Source organism: Ananas comosus, linkage group 4 (assembly GCF_001540865.1).
Source record: "Ananas comosus cultivar F153 linkage group 4, ASM154086v1, whole genome shotgun sequence".
Taxonomy (NCBI): Eukaryota; Viridiplantae; Streptophyta; class Magnoliopsida; order Poales; family Bromeliaceae; genus Ananas; species Ananas comosus.
In genome coordinates, this window is record NC_033624.1 from 4,620,511 (window position 1) to 4,643,786 (window position 23,276).

General features: G+C 39.7%; 1 protein-coding gene across 14 annotated transcripts; it reads left to right on the plus strand.

The window, feature by feature from the left end:
- Nucleotides 532-22,778, plus strand: LOC109709049. 14 transcript variants are annotated; one of them, XM_020231106.1, is made up of 21 exons: nt 532-920; nt 1,470-1,596; nt 1,747-1,784; nt 3,535-3,625; nt 4,107-5,629; nt 5,733-5,864; nt 5,993-6,065; nt 6,341-6,380; nt 6,638-6,710; nt 7,570-7,635; nt 7,731-7,808; nt 8,214-8,386; nt 8,807-8,853; nt 9,002-9,212; nt 9,300-9,678; nt 9,785-9,839; nt 9,915-9,990; nt 10,110-10,266; nt 10,919-11,037; nt 22,313-22,402; nt 22,477-22,778. In XM_020231106.1, the coding sequence occupies exons 1-15, from the start codon at nt 697-699 to the stop codon at nt 9,623-9,625; spliced, it is 3,222 nt and encodes a 1,073-aa protein (XP_020086695.1). In that variant the 5' UTR covers nt 532-696; the 3' UTR covers nt 9,626-9,678; nt 9,785-9,839; nt 9,915-9,990; nt 10,110-10,266; nt 10,919-11,037; nt 22,313-22,402; nt 22,477-22,778. The 14 variants fall into 14 exon arrangements, with proteins under 14 accessions (XP_020086695.1, XP_020086696.1, XP_020086699.1 ...); XM_020231107.1 differs by lacking the exon at nt 10,919-11,037 and having other exon boundaries at nt 9,759-9,839; XM_020231110.1 differs by lacking the exon at nt 10,919-11,037 and having other exon boundaries at nt 9,785-9,843.

Here is a 23,276-nt window from a genome sequence, read left to right on the forward strand (position 1 = left end):
TTTTATTTTTCTCTTAATTAATATTTTTAACTTTCATCTCTCTTATGGATTTTTTTTGACAATAGAACTATCTTTTTTTTTAAAAAAATTTTTAGAAATTTTTTATTTTGTTTTTTTTCTTAATTAGTAATTTCTTAATTCTTATGAATTGTTAGGTTATGGAACTATCCATTCTTTTTTAACTTTTTAAAATTATTTTATTTTATTTTATTTCTTAATTAGTATTTTTAATTTTAGTTTTTTAATTTTTATGAGTTGATTGATTCTTTAGATCTATGCGCCTTTTTTAATTTTTATTTTTCTCTTATAGGTTGTTGGGCAATAAAACACATATTTTTTGTAATTTTTCTTTATTTAATTTGCCTATAGGTTTATAACTAAAAGTGAAGCATTTGGATTTGAGTTCGAATTTTTAGTCGAATTTGAATTTGAATATGAATTTTTAAAATTCCTCGGATTCAAATTCGAGGTTGGATTCGAATTTCGAATTTTGATAGTCGGGTTCGAATCACCCGAATCCGAACAGTTGACGTCCCTAGGGACGAGAGCTCCTCCAACAAGAATCCGCCGTGCTTTTGAACACCACGAACCCCACCGCGCACAACCCTCCCCTTCCCTCTCCTTCCCCAGCCAAGTCACTAGGGTTTCGCTCTTTCTCCTAATCTCTCTCGAATTGATTCTTCCTCCTCTTCGGCGATGGACGCGGCGACGCGTGGGGTCGAGAGCGCGGTGGTGGATCGAGATAGATCGGAGGAGAAGGGCGCGACCACAGGTGGAGTCGCGGTTTCGTTGTTCGATCACTCGGTCGAGAGTTTCTTCTCCGCGATGAACTCGATCTCGGCTCTCTGTGGGGCGCCAGTCGATAGTGGTTTTGATCCCAGCGAGATCGAGCGCTTCTCATCCATGATAACCTTCTTGAAGTGAGCTCGCTGTGCATATTTCCTCTCTACGATAAAAAATTTCTTGTTTTTCTCTGTATTGGCAAGCTGAATCTTGGACTTGCGTTTTTTTATTGTTTAGATTGTTAGTTTTTGCTTTAGGGCGCAGTAATTTCTGAAGAATCATTACGTTAAATTTTCTCTGCAGCACAACTAGAAGCACCCAATTGGAGCTTCTCGTTTGGGACCTCAAAATCTCATTTTTGATTTCCGCTGCAGTAGAAGTGCCAGATTTCTACTGCAGCTGATCGAAAGCAAAAGCAATGCCGGAGAGTCAATTAAGCTGCCTAGTAATATTATGTTCTGAAACTTTCGCATCTAGAATAAATATAGTTGAGACTGGAAGGCTATACTATATTACATCAAGGCTCGAGTGACTACTGCGCTTATTTATTGGATACGGAATGGAAATCATAAAAGCAATGGTTTTTTATCATAGTTTGAAGAAAAAATAAACCTTTTTTGTTTTGTTAGTTGAGCTCCTTGGATGCCGTTCGGTGATATCTGTTGAACTTTGTGCCACCTTCACAGGGAATGGAGACATTTCACATATGACCCAAAAGTTGTCCGTTTTGCTCGTGACAATCAAACAACTCAAACGAGAGATGTTAGTGGTGAAATAACATTGCCTCAGTATTCATCTGTGGCAGTTCCTGAGGTTGGTTTCATTCTGTCTTTTATTGGATTGTTAGGTAGTTTCGTTTTTACGTTTATAGAAAAGAACATGCCTAAGGAGTAGTTGCAAGTTCTCAAACCCAGATTTTATTTCAAGGTAATTTTAACTATGAAAGGAAAATAATTGATGCAGATGGAGCAGTTATCAGATAATAAAAAATGTCTGGACAGGTAATAACTCTAGACTTTTGCTAATTTTTTGCACACAATGTCTTGGTGTAGTATTACATTTTCTAATTGAGAAATAGTTGCATTTTCCATGTGTTGGCAAGAATAGGGGTGCAAACGAGCCGAGCTCGAGCGAGCTTATGTCAGCTCAAATTCGGCTTGAAATTAATTTCGAGCCTAAATCTAGNGCCGAACACGAGTCGAACGCGAGCCGGCTCGCTCGTTTGCCAGCCCTAGGCAAGAACATACGTTTCTTGAAGCAATAGATATAATGGATGTGTTGGAACATACATACTATTTTCTGAGGTCTTGAAGTTGTAAAAAAAACTAATATTCCTTTACTTAGTTAAGTGCCAGGAGATTTGCTATTAGAAGTTGTTAGCTACTTTCTTTGCGATATTATAGTGAATTGCTTTTAACAATTTTGAAAGTCGTTATGTAACTTCTCTTATTTATTAGATTAATTCTTATTTGCAAGGTCCTTTTCTAAATTTCCCTTTTCTTTGTCTGTTGTCAATATCATGTGACTGATATTTTGGATATGGAACTTACATTTGAAATCTAAGAAAGCTTGAAATAATGGTGTATGGAGTTGTGCATCAAGAAAGGGGACAATAGTATTGACCAGTAACACATTAGGAAAAATTGAGCTAAATCTTAAGTTTTTTGTCGACAGCTAGAATGGATCATGTCTTTATGCTCTATATCTAGGGCTAAAGCAACGTAAGATTGAAATTGCAGTCTGTGGACTCTCCTACATTCATAATATTTTGAATCATGATTTATTTGCAGTTAATTAGCCTAGCAAATTAGAAACAAGAAGCAATAAGGTTGAACATTTATTATGCAAATCCATAGGTGATTTATGTAGTCCTTCAAGCTGCTTCTCTAGTATTACGAAATCTCAGATAAAGCTCAGTCCTACATATGGGAAATACAGAATTCAATTTAGGATTTGAAAAGGTTTATTATAGGTATGACATCACAATTATTTGTGCATAGGAACATATGTAATCTTTACCAAACCCTTTTTTTTTAATTACTATGTTTGATTGAAGATCTTCATCTCTTTGTTAACTCCCTTTTTAGGATATCTTTACCTATTATTTTACTTCTATATCTTTTGATTTGTTCCATATTTGTTAGCGATACTTTCAACTGATTTATATGCAACGATCTGCCCTGGCTGCATTGGGTCTTATTCATGCCTCTCGCTTCTCCGAAATAGTATATATATTCAACCTTTCATTCTTTTTCTACTTCACCATTATCTTCTTGGTTTGTTTTCTTAGTTCCTTCCAATTCTCTTAGATCTTGCATGTACAAATAACCTATGGGAAGATCCACCTTGGGAAATAAAAACAAAGGGTTCATGATTATAGTTTTTACTTGGGTGTAAGTCATAACCCAATAGTCAATAGTGCTTGCTGGTCTTTTGATTCTATCCTATATAAGACAGGACTTGAATATTCTTGAATTATAGGTTGATACTTGATAGTGACGAAATACATTGGCATTTCATCTGAATTTTCCAATACAGTTGTTAATGAAACGGGACTTTCTTTTGATTTCTTTAGTAAATCAATTAAGAGTTAGAATTACTTTTCCTTTTAATGACTTATTTGGTTTATCTGCTTCTGATATCGCCATTCCTTTTGAATTACATAAATAAATTGTTCCCCCACTTTGTGCTCTGTATGAACTCAGTTGTGAATATATCATCATTGTAGTTGATAAGACTCTTTTGCGGCAGCGATTTTGTTTTGCATGCAGGTGGACATGTCTCAGCATTGGACTGGTGTCCTAGGATCCAAGACAAGCCTGACACTAATATTAGTTGTGAGGTGCCTTCTAAGTTTATTTACGTGCTGCTTGACTACTTGCAGAAGAGTCTATGTTTTTCCTTATATATCCTCATCTGAGTTTCTATACCCTTTTTGATGATTATTCATGTAAAAAATATGCAAGAAAGAAGCTAATTATGGTTTTCTTTAGAAGCATGATTTATTTTATGACCTTGCTACCTGCACTTGTTTGTTGTCCTCTCAAAGTTTCATTTACGTGGTCTAGTGCCATCAAAATCACGACTTTATTGATGTTCCTCTAACATCATTGTTCAGAATTTCAGATGTGATCTATAAGTAACCTTTTGATTTCTATTTCTGGTGCAAACTGACTAACTACAATGACAATTCTAAATTGTGCCTTTGACCACTATAAATTGTAAACTACTGCTTGCGTTTTCTTCTTTTCTGACTTTGTGCTTAACTACATAGCAACACTTTCCTGCTTCCTAGAGGAAGTTCACTATCTTGTTCTATGCAGTATCTTGCAGTTGCTGCTCACCCTCCTTCCTCTACTCATCACAAGATAGGTTCTCCTTTAGTTGGAAGAGGTGCCATCCAGATTTGGTGTCTCTTAAATTTGAATGAGATAGTCAAACCTTATTCAACAGTGCCTAAAAGTGGAGCCAGGCCTAAAAAGGAACAAGTTGGGGATGTAGAGCAAGATACGATAAATACTATGAAGGTATTAACCACACCAAGGCCTAGAGGGAGACCAAGGAAAAGACCAATTCAAAATCCTTCAAGTGGCGAAGGTGGATCAAGTCTGCCAAGACCCAGAGGAAGACCTCCAAAGAGACCAATCCTGGCTTTTGATGATTCCAAGGAACCTCCTTTAAAACGACCACGAGGAAGACCTAGAAAGTATCCAACTTCAATTATCGATGATGTGAGTTCTAGAGTGGAGTATTCACTATGTAATAAACTTCAAGCTGTTTGTGTGGAGGATAGCACACTTCCTTTGACTGTTGATTCGAGTGAAGTTGCTTCTGGATTTCATGCTTTAGCAGATATAAATTGTGAGAAATCAACTCAAAAAAGGCCTAAAGGGCGACCTAGAAAGAAATCACATTCAGGGAGAAAACACACATCGGTTATTCGATCTACTTCGAACGATTGTAGTATCAATCAGATTGAAAATGTAAACGAGGCTGTCCTCTCTTTGAGAGTTGCTTCATCAGATGCTTTATTAGCACGGCCTGATGGGATTGATGCGACTTGTAAGGAAGAATTGACTCAACGAAGGGGTCGAGGGAGACCGAGAAAGAAACCACTTTCAAGTGGAGATAGTTCCTTAATAGCTTCTGGTGTTAAAGCAGAGAAAGCTATGGGTATGCTGCCCACTTCAAGTGGACACGGGGCTTTAACTGAAAATAGCTTGTTAGATCAGTGCCAAACGGGTCATGCATCTGCTGCGGAAGTGTTTGAAGGATCTACTCGCAGGACCTTGTTTATTAAGCCTGGTGAAAATCGGAGTACTAAAGAAGAAACAATGGAATATAACTCCAGGACAATCAACGAAGATGGATTCCAAGATAAAACTTTGTTAGGTGTTTCTGAGAATGAGTTACCAGTTGAAATTATAAGTGTATCTTCGCAAATTGCTGCTCCGGTTATCTCTCTAACAAATGATGACAAACTGATCGCATGTACTCAGAAACCTAGAATAAAGGAGAAGGAAATAGAAGCTTCCTGCAAGAATAGTGGATATCCAGCTTCATCGGCCAATGATGCAGACAATAAATTATCTATGGAAGTTGTGCCAACACCTGACAATGATTGTAAACTCCTGAGCAACGAAGTATCTCAGGATCTTCCGAATCAGATTAACATGAGTTCTTCAATCCCAAAGGACATTGCTTCGCCAAGGATTGTCCTCTGTCTAGGACATAACGGAAGAGTTGCCTGGGATGTGAAATGGAGACCTTGCCAAGGCAATAGTTTAGCAGGCAAAACTCATATGGGATATCTTGCTGTATTATTGGGGAATGGCATTCTCGAAGTGTACAATGTCTATGCTCTAATTTAATCAAATGTTGTCTAATTATATTTCGTTTGGTTTGAGACCAAGATATACTATTTATGGTTATTTCTTTGACATATACAGGTGGGAAGTTCCTCTTCCTGGTATGGTCCAATATTTATATTCTTATGCTCGAAGTGAGGGTACTGACCCTCGTTTTGTGAAGTTGGAACCTATATTCAGAAGCTCAACGGTGAAATGTGGAGATAGACAGAGGTAAAACCAGTTAGAAGCTTTTTAATTGACTAATATTGAATTTGCTACTTGAATAAGATTGATTATTTTTTGCTTGGTTTTAGCTTTTTTAAGCAATATTTTTCCCTCTTGTTTTTGTGGGAATGCAGCATTCCTTTGGCTGTTGAGTGGTCATCTTCTTTGCCCCATGATCTGTTGTTAGCTGGGTGCCACGATGGAGTGGTAAGTCAAACAAAGACAATTGTGAAATTATTTTTCAAACCTTTTTTTTTTTATATGTATCACTCATATATATTCACCATCCATCTAAATTCTAAATGGAAAACTTTCTTAAGTAATGCTGCCGACGAAGTAGTTTTGTTTTTTATAATTATGTTGACACTACATATTCTGTTAAAACCATTGAATTTTTTAAAGCCCCTGAAGTTTCTCCTATCTCGATTCTCCTTTACACAAACAAATTGGTCTAAAATTTTATTGAAATCTCCATATTTCAGGTTGCATTATGGAAGTTTACTTCACATTCCTCATCCCAAGGTATGGAGAGCAACACTTTATATTTAGGTTACTTACTATATAGGTATTTTGGCTGCTATCATATAATTGTTTTCCTGACTGACTAATATTATACTTTCAGAGTTGTGAGCTTATAACATAGATTTTGATACAAATTAGCATAATGTCATGTTAGAAGGTTTTTGTGTAGTTCAATTGCAAAGTTCAAATTGCAAACTTCATCTTGCTTTTGTTGCATAAATAGAAGTTGTCCTCATTGTGCTTTTGTCTGTGTACAGAGTCAAAGCCCTTGGTTTGCTTTACCGCTGACTCTGTTCCCATTAGAGCTCTCTCTTGGGTGCCATATGGAAGGTAACTGCTGCTGTAGTTATGCAACTTCTACTTTATTCCTAAATGTTGGTTTTCTTGATACAAAATCTACGCTCTAGGGATCAATAGCATATGGTTTATTGTTGCTTTTTTTCAAAGAAACATCTGAGTTCATGTCCCCTGTAGTTCTAACTGCTATTGATAAGCAGACAGTTACATCGTTGAGACATATTTTGGCTGTGCCCCAACTTTATCAGGACGATTCAAATAATATGTAAATCACCGAAGACTATGTTTTTTGCATGTAAATTCTGCTGTGAGGAAGAAATGATGCCTTTCAGATTTCAAAATAAAAGCTGGGAGGTATATCTTAGATTTATAAGGCTTTGACTGTCTCCTAGTTATGTACTTATGTCGTACTGAAGCCTCAACAGGAAATGACAAACCTGCAGCTGATGACTAGAAACTATATTGGAAACCTATGATTGCTAATGCTTTGGGTATTCCATGTAAGAATAGCGAAGGCCTTGTTGTTTGGTTTTCTGGTGCAGTGCGGATTTTAGGCTACTAAAGTTGGTTGTGATAGAGGGATGAATACAATCAATCTATTAATGGTTCTTGTTTTGCTATCAAGTTTTCCACATTTATAGTGTGATATCTTGCATAAAATTACGTGGAGTGCATGTCATGTTTGTAGCAAAATGTTAAAAAGTTATCAATCTGAAATTGCAATTGACATGTATGTTTGTCTTCTAGAATCTTCCATTTATGTTGACTCTTAAGATGACACTGCACTGGTGTTATAAATATATCATTAGAAATTGAAATTAGATTAATTTGTTCCCTTCTTTATTCTTCTAAGAAAATTAAGCTGAACACTGCTGTATTCTTCTATATGCAGTGACGGGGAGAATCCTAATCTGTTTGTGACTGCTGGACACGAAGGTCTAAAATTTTGGGATGTGCGGTGTGTATTTTCCTCAATGGATCGTGCATTTTATTGTTCTATTTGCTCTAACTCTGTATAGGTTTTAACATATAAACGACGATTACACGCTTCAGAGATCCATTCCGGCCATTATGGGACCTTAATCCTGCTCAAAGAGCTGTTTTGAGTCTTGATTGGATAAAGGATCTGAGGTAATATTACATTCTTGTTAATGGGTTTAGTGTGCTATAGTTTGCTTGTCTGTGAGCTCTTCGCCATGTTCCCTTTTGTGCACTCTCTATCTTATCATATAGTTTAACAGGAACTGCACTAGCCTCTTCAGAAATGGTTCTATTAGGGTGTAATGTATCGTCTATTTGTATGCGCACATGCATCTTTTGAAATACATAAATGCAGGCATATCCCTACTTTTTAAGGTGGAATAACTATAGTTAGTATTGGGTTTAATATGTACTAGTGGCAGTATTGGGTTTTGATAAATTTTAGTGAAAGGTAAACAAACTACCTCTGTTTTTGCTTTCTGTTCTGGTAGTTATTCATAAGACCACCATCTGTTTTATTATTAGAACTGTGAATTTCATTATTCTTCCATTTAGATGTCTTGTCATATCATTTGATGATGGCACTATGAGGATCCTAAGCTTACCAAAAGCTGCAAATGATGTTCCTGTCACTGGAAGCCCATTTGCTGGAACGAAGTGTCAGGGTTTACATGGTTTTACATGTTCAGCATTTGCAATTTGGAGCGTCCAAGTATCACAAACTACAGGTACACTTATATGTACGTTGTTTGATGTACATAAAGAGGAAATAGCTTGCAGTTTGTTGGCATTCCTACCATATGCAGTTTGGAATAATTGCTGTCACAAAATTGTAACATCTCCAAACAGCACTTAGTGTGTCGTTTAGGTATAAAGTTCTACCAAATATAATTGGAAATGCTTAACCTATGCTGTGAGCTGCCTTGGCAATCTACTGAAGATCAAATTGAGGCCTGATATTTCCATTCATGTTCAATATACACATAACTTTATAACATTCCTGTAGAAGGTAGTAAAATCTAGATAGTTTACTGGAAAATGATCTTTTATATGTATTTAGTAACTATGCTGAAGGTAATAAAAACTAGATAGTTTACCTGAAAATTATCTTTTATATGTATTTAATGAATATACATATTATTGTTCAGGTGTTGTTGCTTATTGTAGTGCAGATGGTTCAGTAGTCCGCTTTCAGGTAAACTACCTCATGCACTAGGTTTTTTATTTTGCACTAACTTGAAATTGGTGGTTTTCTTCTAAATATATATAAATTTATAAATATTAATATATTTAATAGCTAGGGAAAACTTCTAAACAATCTACCTAATTGTTTTTCTTTGTAGCTTAGAGCAAATTATGTTAAAGATCCGAACCGGAACCGTGTACCGTATTTCCTTTGTGGTTCACTTACAGAAGAGGGACATGTTCTTAACATCAATAGTTCATTGCCAAACATTCCGTTAAGAAATGTTCCTGTTAGTTTGAAGAAAGTACCTGGTCATGGCTATTTATTTGATGCAGGCCGGCCTAAAGAAGCAAACTCTACAGATCTTGGTAAAACTCTCCTGTCCTTTGCTGCAAACCTTTTTTCGCTCTTTGGGCCTACCATCATGTAACTCCTTTGGCCAACATTATTTGCAGGAGATACTCGAGCTATGGTTAAGAAATTCAATAATTCTCAGGCTCCTCCAGTAAAACGTTCAAACTCAAAATTAAGAAAAAGTGGGAAAAATGAAAGTGAGTTTATTAATGATGCAAAAGAACAAGAGAAGACAAGCAGGAATTTGGAAGAAGGGTGTTCTCAAGAATATGATGTTTTGCCCCCCAAAATTGTGGCTATGCAGAGAGTCAGATGGAATATGAACAAAGGGAGTGAGAGATGGTTGTGTTTTGGAGGTGCTGCAGGGATCATCAGATGTCAGAAGATCCCCTTATCAACCTATTATAATAATAGAAAGTTAATGTAATTCAGTTTGGATTTCGAAAAAGCTCTTTGGGTGTTATTGGTGGAGAAAACAAGGTGTGCAGCTTATTTTGACGTTTCTTTCCACGTTTCCCTTCTTTGTTAGTTTTGGTTAGGTTAGTAATATTCCTTGCCAGGTGAATATGATCATACACTTTGCCAGGTTGCAACACTATCAGTAAGTCATCATGCAAGTGCGAAATGACACGAGCTGCATAGTAGGTGATCAACTTCTTTTTATAATTAGCTTGTTGTTATTGGCAAGACAACCATCTAAGGTTACGGGCTTACAGGAGTGAGGGAATCAAGCTGAAAATATTTGTTCTTCGATACTGCAGAGATTGATCGGAGAAATCTTCTATCACAAGAGTATGTCACCGAATTCATTCTTGCTATGTTGTTCCAAGGCAATATTTTTTATAACCTAATGATGCCTGCTTAGAATGACCTTTTTTTTTCCTCAAAATCTTTTGCATTCGTTTTTCAAGCACGTAGGGTTGTGTATTTCAAGCTTAGAAAGTTACTGTCACGCCCCGAGACTGCCAATTTGGTCGGTTCGAGCACGTCGAACAGACGCCGAACGGACAGGACCTCCCCTGCCCGCCCAAGGCCAACCAACAGAGTCATGTACATCAAGTTGCCTAGGTAACTTAAACAATATACATGAAGCACCACAAGTGTTAAACAAGTAAGAGCAAGACGCAAGTACATATACAAGTGAGCAAAAGAGAAACATCTAGCTATTACATTTTCATACAACATCCGCATAATACATTCGCATCTCCAAAATGTGTATACAAGTTCAACATCTCTATACACATGGAATACTCTAATGCAAAAAGGAAGCCACGAGCTACTAGGGCGTTATGCCCTTACCGCGGCCCTCGCCCGGTCCGCTCGAACTCGGTCCTGCAACAAAGTAGGGTGAGAACTATATAAATATAGTTTCCAGTGGGTTCGGTCGCCGACTCTGTCGATTTTCCCACTAGGTCTAAGCAGGCGTAAGCAGATAGATAGATAGATAGATAGATAGATAGATAGAAATGAACTGCTACATTCTACTATGCCTTCAAATGCGAAACAATGCATGAAGTGTCCAACTAGCAACAAACCTACTATCATGCTAGTATGCTTCAACAACGTCATGGATATGAATACAACATAGTTATGCAATCTACTAACATACACTATGTCTACTCATGGTATGAATGCAAATCTATTATGCTATTCATGTTTATTACTCAATCAACTTGGCTAGCCCGAAGGTTCTCCCCGACTCATTCTTTCAATCTCATAGGTGAGGAGAAATTGCACTCGCACGAGACCGTTTGCGGGACAACTACGTTTGCCCCTGTCGTGAAGTACTCCGGAGACCACTACTTGGGTGGCGCGACCACGCCAAGTGTAAACAGACTAGTGAGCATGATACAATTCTCACAACTCGAGGATACCCTATCTACAAGGGGTCATAGTGCTTCTACGGTTCTACCGCACCGATTCCAAATTCACAATACAACAATCGGGAACTCTACTATCCCTAGAATCATGTCATAATGTGTCACTACACTAGATTCGATGCCACTCGTTCAAATCATTTATTGTAAGTGTTCTAACATGTTTACATGCCACTCGTTCATATCATAGTGCTTCTACTACACTAGTTCAATGTCAACTATTATCATCGTCTCAAGTTCAAGTTGTCGCTTATCTTGTCACTATAGGATTTCATGTCACCAAATCTAATCCTCATGCACCCTAGGTCCTGGTGTCAACACTACTAAGGAACATGCAAAGAGATAGAACTGTAACTATACAACATCCTATAATGCATAAGTACAACATATGAAATATGATCGACAATATGACTTAGACATAAAAGGAAGCCCAACTGCTTCGGGATGACACCCCCCACCTTCTGGTGATGCCACGAAGCTAAGGTTCGAATTTCGCGATCTTAGGACGTCGCCTCGGCTCTCCAAGCGAAAACGAAGCCGAAACGCCCTTTTTGCCAATATCTTTGCGCAGGCTTGACGAATCACCGAACCGTCTTCACCAGCGCTTCAAACTACATAGCAAATAGGTATTAAAGAGATTAATCCCCACCTTGGATCTCTACTTTACAAAACCCATTTTAGAACCCTAGGTCGGAATTATTGCAAGAATTCACCGTATAACTTCGCGATTCAAGCAATAACCACTTAGCATCTAACGGTTCTATAAAAACCATTCCTAAGGTATAAAAACTCAACCCTAGAAATCTACCATTAAAGCTCTTCGAAGCTCACCTCAAAAACGCGCTCCGACAGCAAGGAAGATGACGAAGAAGACAAAGATCCCACTTTAAGCTTCGATCTCCACCGATCCCTCCTCTAGCTTCAACCCTTTAGAGAGCTTCTAGAGAGAGAAAGGGAAAGAAAAAGGAATGAGGAAGTGTTTTCTGGCTTAGAATAGACGAGAGGGAGTTGGGACCCTTTTATAAGCTGTGACAATTACATAAAAGCCCCTCAAACAACTCCCAATTGCAACAGACCAAACTTGCAGTTTTCTGCAGTTGGTACCGGTACGCGGACAATCTGTCACCGGTTCAACAACTACGCAAAGGCCAACCCGAAAGCTACCACTCTCGGTTTGTTGCGGGGTATCGGTACCACCCTGATGTTGTACCGGTACAAGATGCTCAGACTGCAGTTTTAGCACTGGTTTGACTTCTATTTCGCGCCGAGCAATGCTAAAACTTAGTTATCTTTTCTAGAACTCAACTTTGACTCTTCCAACATCTTTGGAATGTCAAATGGAACATGTCCAAACATCTCTCTCGCCACACTTCGGTCACTTTGACCAAAATTGGACTATTACTACGAGGATTCAATATCTTACAGTTACAACTTATGCTTTTGAAGTACCGCAGCATGCTATATTTATTTATGCAAGAAATGTAAGGCTTGGTCATGAGCTCTCCTGCCATTTCTTATGCCATAAAAGTGTTTCAGCTGCTGATTTGTAATGGTTGGTTCTTTCGGTCAACATATGGTTATTCCTGGCTTAATTTAATTTTTCTAGAGTCTATTCTGTTCAAAAGATGAACTGCCGAGTTAGTGATTTTGCAGATAAGGTCCAATTTGTTGGAAGATGCTGCGGATGGCATTACATGATCTCCTCTTGCCGTGTAAATGGTAGTGGATTCAATTGACTATATCATCTTATAAGAGAAAGCATGCATAAGTATGACATCCTATATACATCTAGGAGGTTTGTTTGGGATAAAACAAAAGCTTAGCAGCAACTATACCTCACTGGGTTTTTCACAGAAGATGATTTTTGACATCTGATGTGGTGTGTTGTTAGCTAGCCAACATTGTCAAGGGTAGGTAAGTCCATCCGCAAGCATATCCAGCCATATTGAATTTTTGTTTATGAAAATAAAAGGCAGCAACAGTACCAAAATGATGCTTAGTGAAACCTTTTTTTTCAATTTATTTTTTTTTTTTTTTTTTTTTTTTTGTAGTTTAGTTCAATTCATCTCGTGTGTATTATATCTTATATATTTATCGGCAAGAAGAAATATTTTTGTCTGGAGATAGACTAACAATCATAAAGCAGATAAGAGATAGACTGACGGTCATAAAGCAGATAAGAAAGTAATAATGTAATTAGAAAAATCTTGATGAGGATCTATAGACTTTTATTTACCTTGACCCCACTAAAGATCCTCCTAAAGGTTAGTAGCAGTCAAAAAGATTTATATAGTTGTAGATCTTGATAGCACTTCACAACCACTTATCCTTCCTCTTCTGATATGAGTTAATGTATTATCACCTAACAGTCTGACAAGCAAACAGCTTAAGAAGGAAGTATGCATATTTCTGTCACGCCCCGGATTACACGTTTTTCCGGACACGCCAACAGACCCGTATACATAGGAATTTTTTCTGTATATGAAGCAATAGCTGCACCTGTAAACAAATCACGCTACAACCACAAGGTAATGAGCTGCAAAACTAAAAACATATATATATAAATACCTTGAGGGTTCCAGTACATACATAAAGTCTACTACACCACTCACTCCAGTGAGTACCTAGACAACAACCATATGTACATAAAAACTCCAAAACTACCTGTGGAAGGTACTTTTCTAGCACCGCAACAAGTCTGGAAAGGATTTAGCTCGTAATTCCCATTCCACGATCAGAATCGGCGACAACAGCAGCCGCAGAAGAAGGCTCTGCAAAAAAGGGTCAACAACTTGGTGTGAGAATTACTGCAAAAAGTAGTCCTCAGTGGGTACTGCTATCGACCTCAACGGCTCACCCACTAAGTCTACAGAGTGTATACAGAAGAATAGTAACGGAAGCTGTTAAAACTCTACAGCTATATGCCACTATACTATCGCTAACCAATACTAGCTATCTGTAGATATAACCAAGATGCAATCTCTGATCCAATCTCACTAGGGACTGAACGCACCCGTTCCGCCTGTCGAAGCTACGCTAACCACCACCACGCTGGGTGATTGGTGGAGAGCAAGTCCAACCAGGACCCTACGACATCAACGCAAAAGCACTAAGTCCGACTCCGGAGTAGCACTCTTGGGCGCTACCCAACCGAGTATGCAAGCGTGTCTCTGCCGAGCTCAATCAGACTCTCACAGGCTATAATCAAAACAAATGGGTCTAACTGGTCCTACAACCAAAACTCACGTGCCCTTCGCACAATCCGATGCAAAAATAGCAAACTGGGTCCACCGTCAACCGCGACGGCACCCGACAGTGCGGAACAGTCTACACACTACTGTAAAATAAGCTTGGCATCCGAGCACGAGCGTAAACTCATCCTACACTAATCTGGATATCCATCGCATACTAACAGTGACGATACAAATGAACCACAACTCCTAAAGCTAAATTTGGTAATTTTCAAAAAGTGACAGTGTAGAATCTAAATATTTTCTCCTAAGTCAATTCCAAGTCCAATATGTAAAATTATACTACTAGCTTAACTCCAAATTCAGATGTTAACTCTAATCCATGAATTTGAGTACTAGAAAGAAAATCCAAAGATACATGTCGATGATATAAAAACTTGGGTGGTACTCCCGCGATTTCGGTAAACTTCAACCCACCTCGAAAAGCTCGTCCAACTACGGTGAGAAGTCGAAAGGAGAGGAAATCACGCGCTCGCCCGGCCTCCAACGATGCAACCGCGACGCACGCACACTCGAACGACTCTCCGAATCGACGTCGAAAATTTTCCTGAGCTCGAGCCACGACCTCCACCAAGCATACGATGAAAAACTAGAGAGAAAAATGAGAAAATTACCCTCTCAGGTGGATAGATATGAGGGGGAGTAGGTGGTGTGGATAACCACCAACCAAAAAGATAATACTACCCTTCACTAACTCAACAAGCCAGTTGGAGTACCGATACCCGATTTGGTTACTGGTACTTGGCCTCTCCGCCCGCAAGTTCCCACCCAGGGTACCGGTACCGGCCCGATGCCGTACAGGTACTCAGCATCAAATTGGCACAACCCGAGAGCATCAGTTCTGAAAATACACTAGGGTACCGGTATTCCCCTATATGGTACCAGTACTTAACACTGAAAACCTACATTTTGCAGATTTCAATGTGAAAACTCTGCTCTCGCGTCGCACTGAGCCCGTTTTGCGTCCATTTCACGTCAAAACGGCTCCGACTTGTCCCGACACTTTCCAGATGTGTCGACAAGCCTCAGATGCTGAAATCACACGGGCAACCAAACACAGTGGTGGAGCTGACTGCTCTGGTGCTCTAGGCGCTGTGCTCGGTGGCGGAGTAAATGTCTTACACATCCTCTGTAACAGTGCCCTCTGCTGCCTCGTCGCCTCAGTCAGGGCAGCCAACTGCTCTCTCAAATCAGGGGATGCACTCGGCCTTGCCTGCTTAGGCATCTTTGATGGCGCGGTACGATCCCGCGTCGGGGGTCGACCTCGGCGTCGATACATGGCTACTTGAAATAAAAAAAAAGGGTAAGATATAAAACATAATCACTCTCGACTCAATCAAGCAAAAGCCTAGAAGGCTGCCCCCGTTTCTTCTAAAAATTATGCCGTCTGCAGCCCATATAATTTTCTTGATCGAAACAGACACTCATTCAATCACTCCATTCTAGGAGGAGTTAAAACAATTCAATCACTGACTTTCGCGATAAATCACGCCTCTTGCGTCTTGCCTTTCTAAGGTTTGTCAAATTTAAGGTTTTCTAGGTCCGAACGACCTAATACTAAGCTTTGATACCAACTTAATCTGTTACACCCCGGATTACACGCTTCTCCGGGCATGCCAACAGACCCGCCGTATACATAGGAATTTTTTCTGTATACGAAGCGATAGCTGTACCTGTAAACAAATCACGCTAAAACCACAAGGTAATGAGCTGCTAAACTGAAAACATATATATATAAATCGAGGGTTCCAGTACATACATAGTCTACTACACCACTCGCTCCAGCGAGTATCCAGACAACAACTATATGTACATACAAACCCCAAAACTACCTGTGGAAGGTACTCCTTTAGCACTGCAACAAGTCTGGAAAGGATCTAGCTCGCAACTCTTTTTTTACGATTAGAATTGGCGACAGAAGCCGCAGAAGAAGGCTCTGCAAAAGGTGTAGTATCCTTGGTTTTTGGGTTGCTCGTGGATCTCAGCATTTGAGGCTTGGCGATACATCTGGAGAGTGTCAGGACAAGTCGGAGTCGTTTTGGCGCGAAATGGATGCAAAACGGACTCAGTGCGACGCGAGAGCAGAGCTTTGACATTGAAATCTGCAAAGTGTAGGTTTTCAGTATTGAGTACCGGTACCATGCAGGGGAGTATCGGTACCCCAGTGTATTTTCAGAACTGATGCTCTTGGGTTGTGCCAATTTGATGCTAAGTATCGGTACGGCCAGTGTTTGAAAAGGCGCAAGGCGTAAAAAGGCGCAAAGGCTTTATGGAGCCTAGGCGCGAGGCGCACCGCAAGGCGCGCGCCTCAAGAAGGCGAGGCGCATGTCTAATAAAAATAAAACACTCTTAACAAGTCTGTTTTAAATGGATGTTTTATATTAAAAAATTCTAAAATAGCTATACAAAAACAAAATAACCATAAAAATGTAAAGAAATCGCATGCATAAATGTTCTCAACTTAAAAATAAAAAAAATTATGTTTCAACTTTCAGCTTTAAAGTGTTTGCTGTTGCTTCTTTCTTCTTGCCGCTACTATTTATTGCCATTGGGGGGTGGAAGAGAGAACGACCAAGAGAAAAGGAAAAAAAAACGTTCAATTAGAAATTTTTTTAAAAAACTTTCTTAACATTTTAGAATATATTGAAGAAATTCAAAACCCAAAAACCCACACCGTAGACACATTAAACGTAAATATCACGAGGCGCCTATGAGGCGCGCGCCTCACTCCCTGAGGCATTGAGACTCGCGCCTTGCGCCTAGGCGCTGAGGCACGCGCCTGAGGCGCGCCTTTTCAAACACTGGGTACGGCATCGGGCTGGTACCGGTACCCTGTGTGGGAGCTTGCGGGCTGAGAGGCCGAGTACCGGTAATCAAATTGGGTATCGGTACTCCAGCTTGCTTGTTGAGTTGGTGGAGGGTAGTATTGTCTTTTTGGTTGGTGGTTATTCACATCACCTACTCCCCCTCATATCTATCCACCTGAGAGGGTAATTTTCTCATTTTTCTCTCTAGTTTTGATCGTGTGCTTGGTGGAGTTCGTGGCTCGAGCTCGGGTGCTTTTCGACGTCGATTTGGAGGGCCGTTCGAGTGTGCGTGCGTCGTGGTTGTGCATGTGGTGGAACCTGAGGCAACGACGGTGGTTGGAGTTATTGAAGGATTATGATGTTAGTATTCAGTATCATCCTGGCAAGGTGAATGTGGTGGCAGATGCGTTGAGCAGGAAGTCAGTGCAGAACTTGAGCATGTTGATTACTCAGCAGAGGCCGTTACTTGAGGAGTTGCAGCAGTTGAGGCTTGAGGTAGTGTCTCCTGAGTCTATTGCGAGGCTGATGTCTATGGTCTTGCAGCCCATTCTGTTGGACAGGATCAGGGAGAAACAGAGTGGAGACTCGCACTTGTTGAGAATACGAGAGCAGTTAGAGAGGGGACATGCAAAGGCTTTTTCTGTGGACAGTTCGGGAGTACTGTGGTACAGGGACCGACTGTGTGTGCCTATGAATTCAGAGATCCGAGAGGAGATCTTGAGAGAGGCTCATTACTTATCTTATACGGTTCACCCTGGTGGAACCAAGATGTATAAGGACTTGAAGGCACACTTCTAGTGGAATGGAATGAAGCGGGACATTGGTAGATGTGGCTTAGTGTCTGACTTGCCAACAGGTGAAAGCAGAGCATCAGGTACCTGCCGGCAAACTTCAGAATCTGCCACTGCCCGAGTGAAAATGGGAGCAGATCATGATGGACTTTGTTGTGGGATTACCGAGAGCACATGGTGGTTTCGATGCTATTTGGGTGATAGTGGATAGACTAAGTCTGCTCACTTTCTATCAGTACAGACCACCTGGTCCAGGGAGAGACTCGCTCAGTTATACTTGGATGAGATTGTCAGATTGCATAGTGCCTACCTCGATAGTATCGGATCGAGATCCGAGCTCTGTTTCGCATTTCTTGAGGAGTCTTCAGACGGCCTTAGGTACACAGCTACATTTTAGCACAACGTTTCACCCACAGATAGATGGTCAGTCAGAGCGGACTATTCAGACTCTCGAGGACATGCTGGGAGCATGTGTCCTGAACTTTGGAGGAGGGTGGCATCAACATTTGAGACTGGATGAGTTTGCGTACAACAACAACTATCAAACGAGCATTCAGATGGCATCGTTTGAGGCGTTGTATGGACGCAGGTGTCGGTCCCCTGTGCATTGGAGTGATGTGGGTGAAAGGAAGACTGGGACCTGAGATTCTGATTGAGGCAGAGGAGAAGGTCAAGGTTGTATGACGACACATTTTGACAGCTCAGAGTCGACGGAGGAGCTGCGCCGATACCAGTAGACGAGAGTTAGAGTTTCAGGTTGGAGATCATGTGTTTTTGAAAGTCTCGCCGTCTCGAGGGATCCGCAGATTCGGAGTACGTGAAAATCTCAGTCCACGTTTTGTGGGCTCTTTTGAGGTATTGGAGCGAGTTGGACCGGTAGCCTACATAATTGCTCTACCCCCACGACTGGATGCGAGAACTACTGCAAAAAAAAAGTCCTCAGTGGGTACCGCTACTGATATCAGCGGCTCACCCACTAAGTCTACAGAAAGTATGCAGAAGAATAATAACGGAAGCTCGGCTCACCCACTAAGTCTACAGAAAGTATGCAGAAGAATAGTAACGGAAGCTGGTAAAATTCTACAGCTATATGCCACTATACTATCGCTAACTAATACTAGCTATCTGTAGATATAACTAAGATGTAATCTCTGACCCAATCTCACTAGTGATTGTGAACGCACCCGTCCCACTCAGTAATTAAAAAAGCGTGCCTTAGGCGCGGGCCTAGGCGCTAGGCAGCTAGGCTAGGCGCGCGCCTAGGCTGCCTAAGCGCACGCCTAGGGCAAGGCGCAAGGCGCAAGAAAGGCGCATCTAATATTTATTTGATCCTATCGGGTTTGGATCTAAAAATATATGCTCTAATGGGTTTGGATCATATATTTATTAGTCTAATGGGTTTAAACATGTAAAATAAACCCAAAATCAATCTAATCTAAAGTTCTAAACCCTAAACATCTATTCGCTCCATCTCTCTCTCGTCGAGTCTGCTTCCTCTCCTCTCGCTGAGTCCACTCCCTCTCCCTCTCTCCGCTTGGACCGATCCTCTCTCCCGCTCGTCCATCACCTCCGGTTGCCTCCGGCTATCCCTCTCTGCTTCTTCAACTCAACTCGTCTCTCCCTCTATATTAAAGACGCACTTTTTTAATTATTGCTTTCACATGACCATAATGTTTTTTTTAATGATTTTTGGCTTGAAACTTCAAACTTTTATGCATATTACTTTTTATGATATTGTGCTTATAATTATATACTTTTCACATCAAAATTTTTTATATGTTTGTGAATTAATAGTTACTTTTATGCCGGACTTTATTTGGAGATAAAAAAGGTAATTTGTTCTTTCCTTTTATCTATGTTATTTTCTTTTTCAAAATTATCATATATGTTGCTTGGCTTGTTTTCTTTTCTTAATTTTTTTCCTTTTGGAAACGTGATTATTTGGGTAATTATAGAATATTTATTGTGATAATATGATTTTATAGAGTATATTTAGTACTACTTAATAATTATTAGAAAGTATAGTAAGACACTTCTTGGTTATTTACTTATTTTAAAATTCTATTAAAGTGTGCGCTTGACCTCTCTCGGGCACGCGCCTGCGCCTTGCGCCTAGGTTCCAACAGCCCTTTGCGCCTAGGTGCGCCTTGGGCTTTTTTAAACACCGGTCTCGCCTGTCGAAGCTACACCAACCACCACCACGATGGGTTGTTGGTGGAGAGCAAGTCCAACCAGGACACTACGACATTAACGCAAAAGCACTAAATCCGACTCCGGAGTGGCACTCATGGGCGCTACCCAACCGAGTATGCAAGCGTGTCTCTGTCGAGCTCAATCAGACTCTTACAGGCTATAATCAAAATAAATGGGTCTAACTGGTCCTACAACTAAAACTCACGTGCCCTTGGCACAATCCGATGCAAAAACAGCAAACTGAGTCCACCGTCAACCGCGATGGCACCCGACAGTGCGGAATAGTCTACATACTACTATAAAATAAGCTCGGCATCCCAGCATGAGCGTAAACTCATCCTACACTAATCTGGATATCCATCGTATACTAACAGTGACGATACAAAAGAATCACAGCTCCTAAAGCTAAATTTGGTAATTTTCAGAAAGTGACAGTGTAGAATTTAAATGTTTTCTCCTAAGTCAATTCCAAGTCCAATATGTAAAATTATACTACTAGCATAACTCCAAATTCAGATGTTAATTCTAATCCATGAATTTAAGTACTAGGAAGAAAATCCAAAGATACATGTCAATGATATAAAAACATAGGTGGTATTCCCGCGATTTCGGTAAACTTCAACCCACCTCGAAAAGCTCGTCCAACTACGGCGAGAAGTCGAAAGGAGAGGAAATCACGCGCTCGCTCGGCCTCCAACGACGCAACCGCGACGCACGCACACTCGAACGACTCTCCGAATCGACGTCGAAAATTTTCCTGAGCTCGAGCCACGACCTCCACCAAGCATACGATGAAAAACTAGAGAGAAAAATGAGAAAATTACCCTCTCAGGTGGATAGATATGAGGGGGAGTAGGTGGTGTGGATAACCACCAACCAAAAAGATAATACTACCCTTCACTAACTCAACAAGCCAGTTGGAGTACTGATACCGATTTGGTTACTGGTACTTGGCCTCTCCGCCCGCAAGTTCCCACCCAGGGTACCGGTACCAGCCCGATGCCGTACCGGTACTCAGCATCAAATTGGCACAACCCGAGAGCATCAGTTCTGAAAATACACTTGGGTACTGGTACTCCCGTGTATGGTATCGGTATTTAACACTGAAAACCTGCATTTTGCAGATTTCAATGTCAAAACTCTGCTTTCGCGTTGCACTAAGTCCGTTTTGCGTCCATTTCGCGCCAAAACGGCTCCGACTTGTCCCGACACTCTCCAGACATGTCGATAAGCCTCAGATGCTGAAATCACACGGGCAACCAAACACCAGGGATACTACAATTTCGCTTTTGGATATATCTGATCAGCTAGAATTGGGCAACCAAACACCAGGGATATTACAATTTCGCTTTTGGATATATCTGATCAGCTAGAATTAGCTCGTGAATATGAATTTATTTACGTGCACACGAGTAATATACAACAAAATACTAAGAGAAACGCCATTAGTGCCTAAAGCTCATGTACGAATAGGCGGTAGGCAATAGATGGCTAGTCCGTGAGGATGCTAAGTGCTTTGATCGGACTGCCTAGGTACTCAAGTATTCACCCGTGATGACATGTATTAGGAATTCTGATTCATTGAAATGTTGATAATGTAATTTCTGAACTTAATTTTTAAATTTTTATGGTACTGCATTGCATTTGTTCTCTGTTATTTGTGAACTTCAAATTTTCATTTCTCTTACTGAACTGAATTGTCGCATTCACCCTCTTTTGTTGTCGAGAAAACTGTGAAATTTGAAATGAGGTGCTGCACTTTTTTGAAACTCACTGTTTGCTAAATAAAATTATCAGCAATCCACTAGTATCCAACATTTGACAAACAGAGTTGCTAATATATATTGTAGTGTGAAGCATATCTTTATTCTGGCTGCTAGAATGAAACTCAAGGATCTTGCTTCCATTTATTCCTTACTAATAGTTGATACCAAGGAGTTTTATATGGAGTTCTACATCGTCCCCTCCATATCCTTCACATGCAACATTGCTCATGGATGGTAATCTAGTAATATACTTCATTCCTTTTTGTTTTATGGATAAGCCATCAATTCATTCGTTATAAGACGAACGCTAGCAGCTATTGTAAACCTCATTATGTTGCGAAAATGCAATTCCAGTATGCCCGTTCTTGTACATCTTCTGCAGTATACAAATAAGAAACTCCAGATACAAGCATTTCCAATGTTTTTCAGGTCAGAAGACTGGAAGGTTATCCTGTCAATTACTGGTACAAGAAAGGATTGAAACCAATCAAGCATGCACTCTTAACTGAAACTGAAAATGTAGTAAAAGATCCATCCTTGTGACATAGTGCTTGCAAACATCAAACAAAATTCTAATGTTTTTTGTGGTACAGGAAATTGCAGGTTTTGGCTGGTAACAAAATCCAGATGTGCTTCAACCAGTTTGACTTTGACCTTGATCTCCGCGTGCTGGTGGAGAAGTCGATATTAGGGGATATATCTTAGACACTTCAAACGTATCAGATTTTTTATTATTTAAACTTGAAATTTTAATATCATGTCATAGGTAGATTCTTGTAAAATCGGTTCCTTCATTTGTATAGCGGATACCTGACAATGCAATTTTAAATAATCAGTGGATATTGTTATGCAAACTGGACAACTGTTAACTGCATATTTATATCAAATTACTGTATAGGACTGGTGAATTAATGACTGATATTGTTAAAAATGAACTAAAGCAATTTAAGTTTCTAAAACCTGATGTTGTGATTTAATAAAAATATCTATCTTATATATGATCGAATTGTCTGTGAATAAATTGTTAAAATTAAACAACACTGATGGAATTCTCTTAGGTGTTGATTTTGGTGCATGTAGTAACACATTTTCTTTTCCCCAAAATTCAACTATTTTGATTTGCTATACACAATTTAATGAACAAACATCTCAAATTAAACATTGAAGTTGCTAGTTTACCCTTTTATGGTGATGATGTTGAAAACTGTAAAATTTGATTTTTGGATACTTTTATACTTCAATTTTTTTGTGCTAGAACGTTATGAAATGTGATTCTTTGATCATGTTCAACGGCATTGTTTATTCAATTAATTGCTCCGTCACAAACAAATAAAGCGAAAGTATTAATAAATTACTCAAGTGTTCTAGTTCAATTCATATATGTGAGTAGGAT

Excerpts from the sequence above, each read along its gene's own strand:
- LOC109709049 (XM_020231107.1), top strand. The coding sequence starts at position 697 with ATGGACGCGGCGACGCGTGGGGTCGAGAGCGCGGTGGTGGATCGAGAT. Across the intron at positions 5,630-5,732 it reads GGGAATGGCATTCTCGAAGT|GTGGGAAGTTCCTCTTCCTG; the intron begins GTACAATGTCTA and ends TGACATATACAG. Across the intron at positions 7,636-7,730 it reads CTAAAATTTTGGGATGTGCG|AGATCCATTCCGGCCATTAT; the intron begins GTGTGTATTTTC and ends TACACGCTTCAG.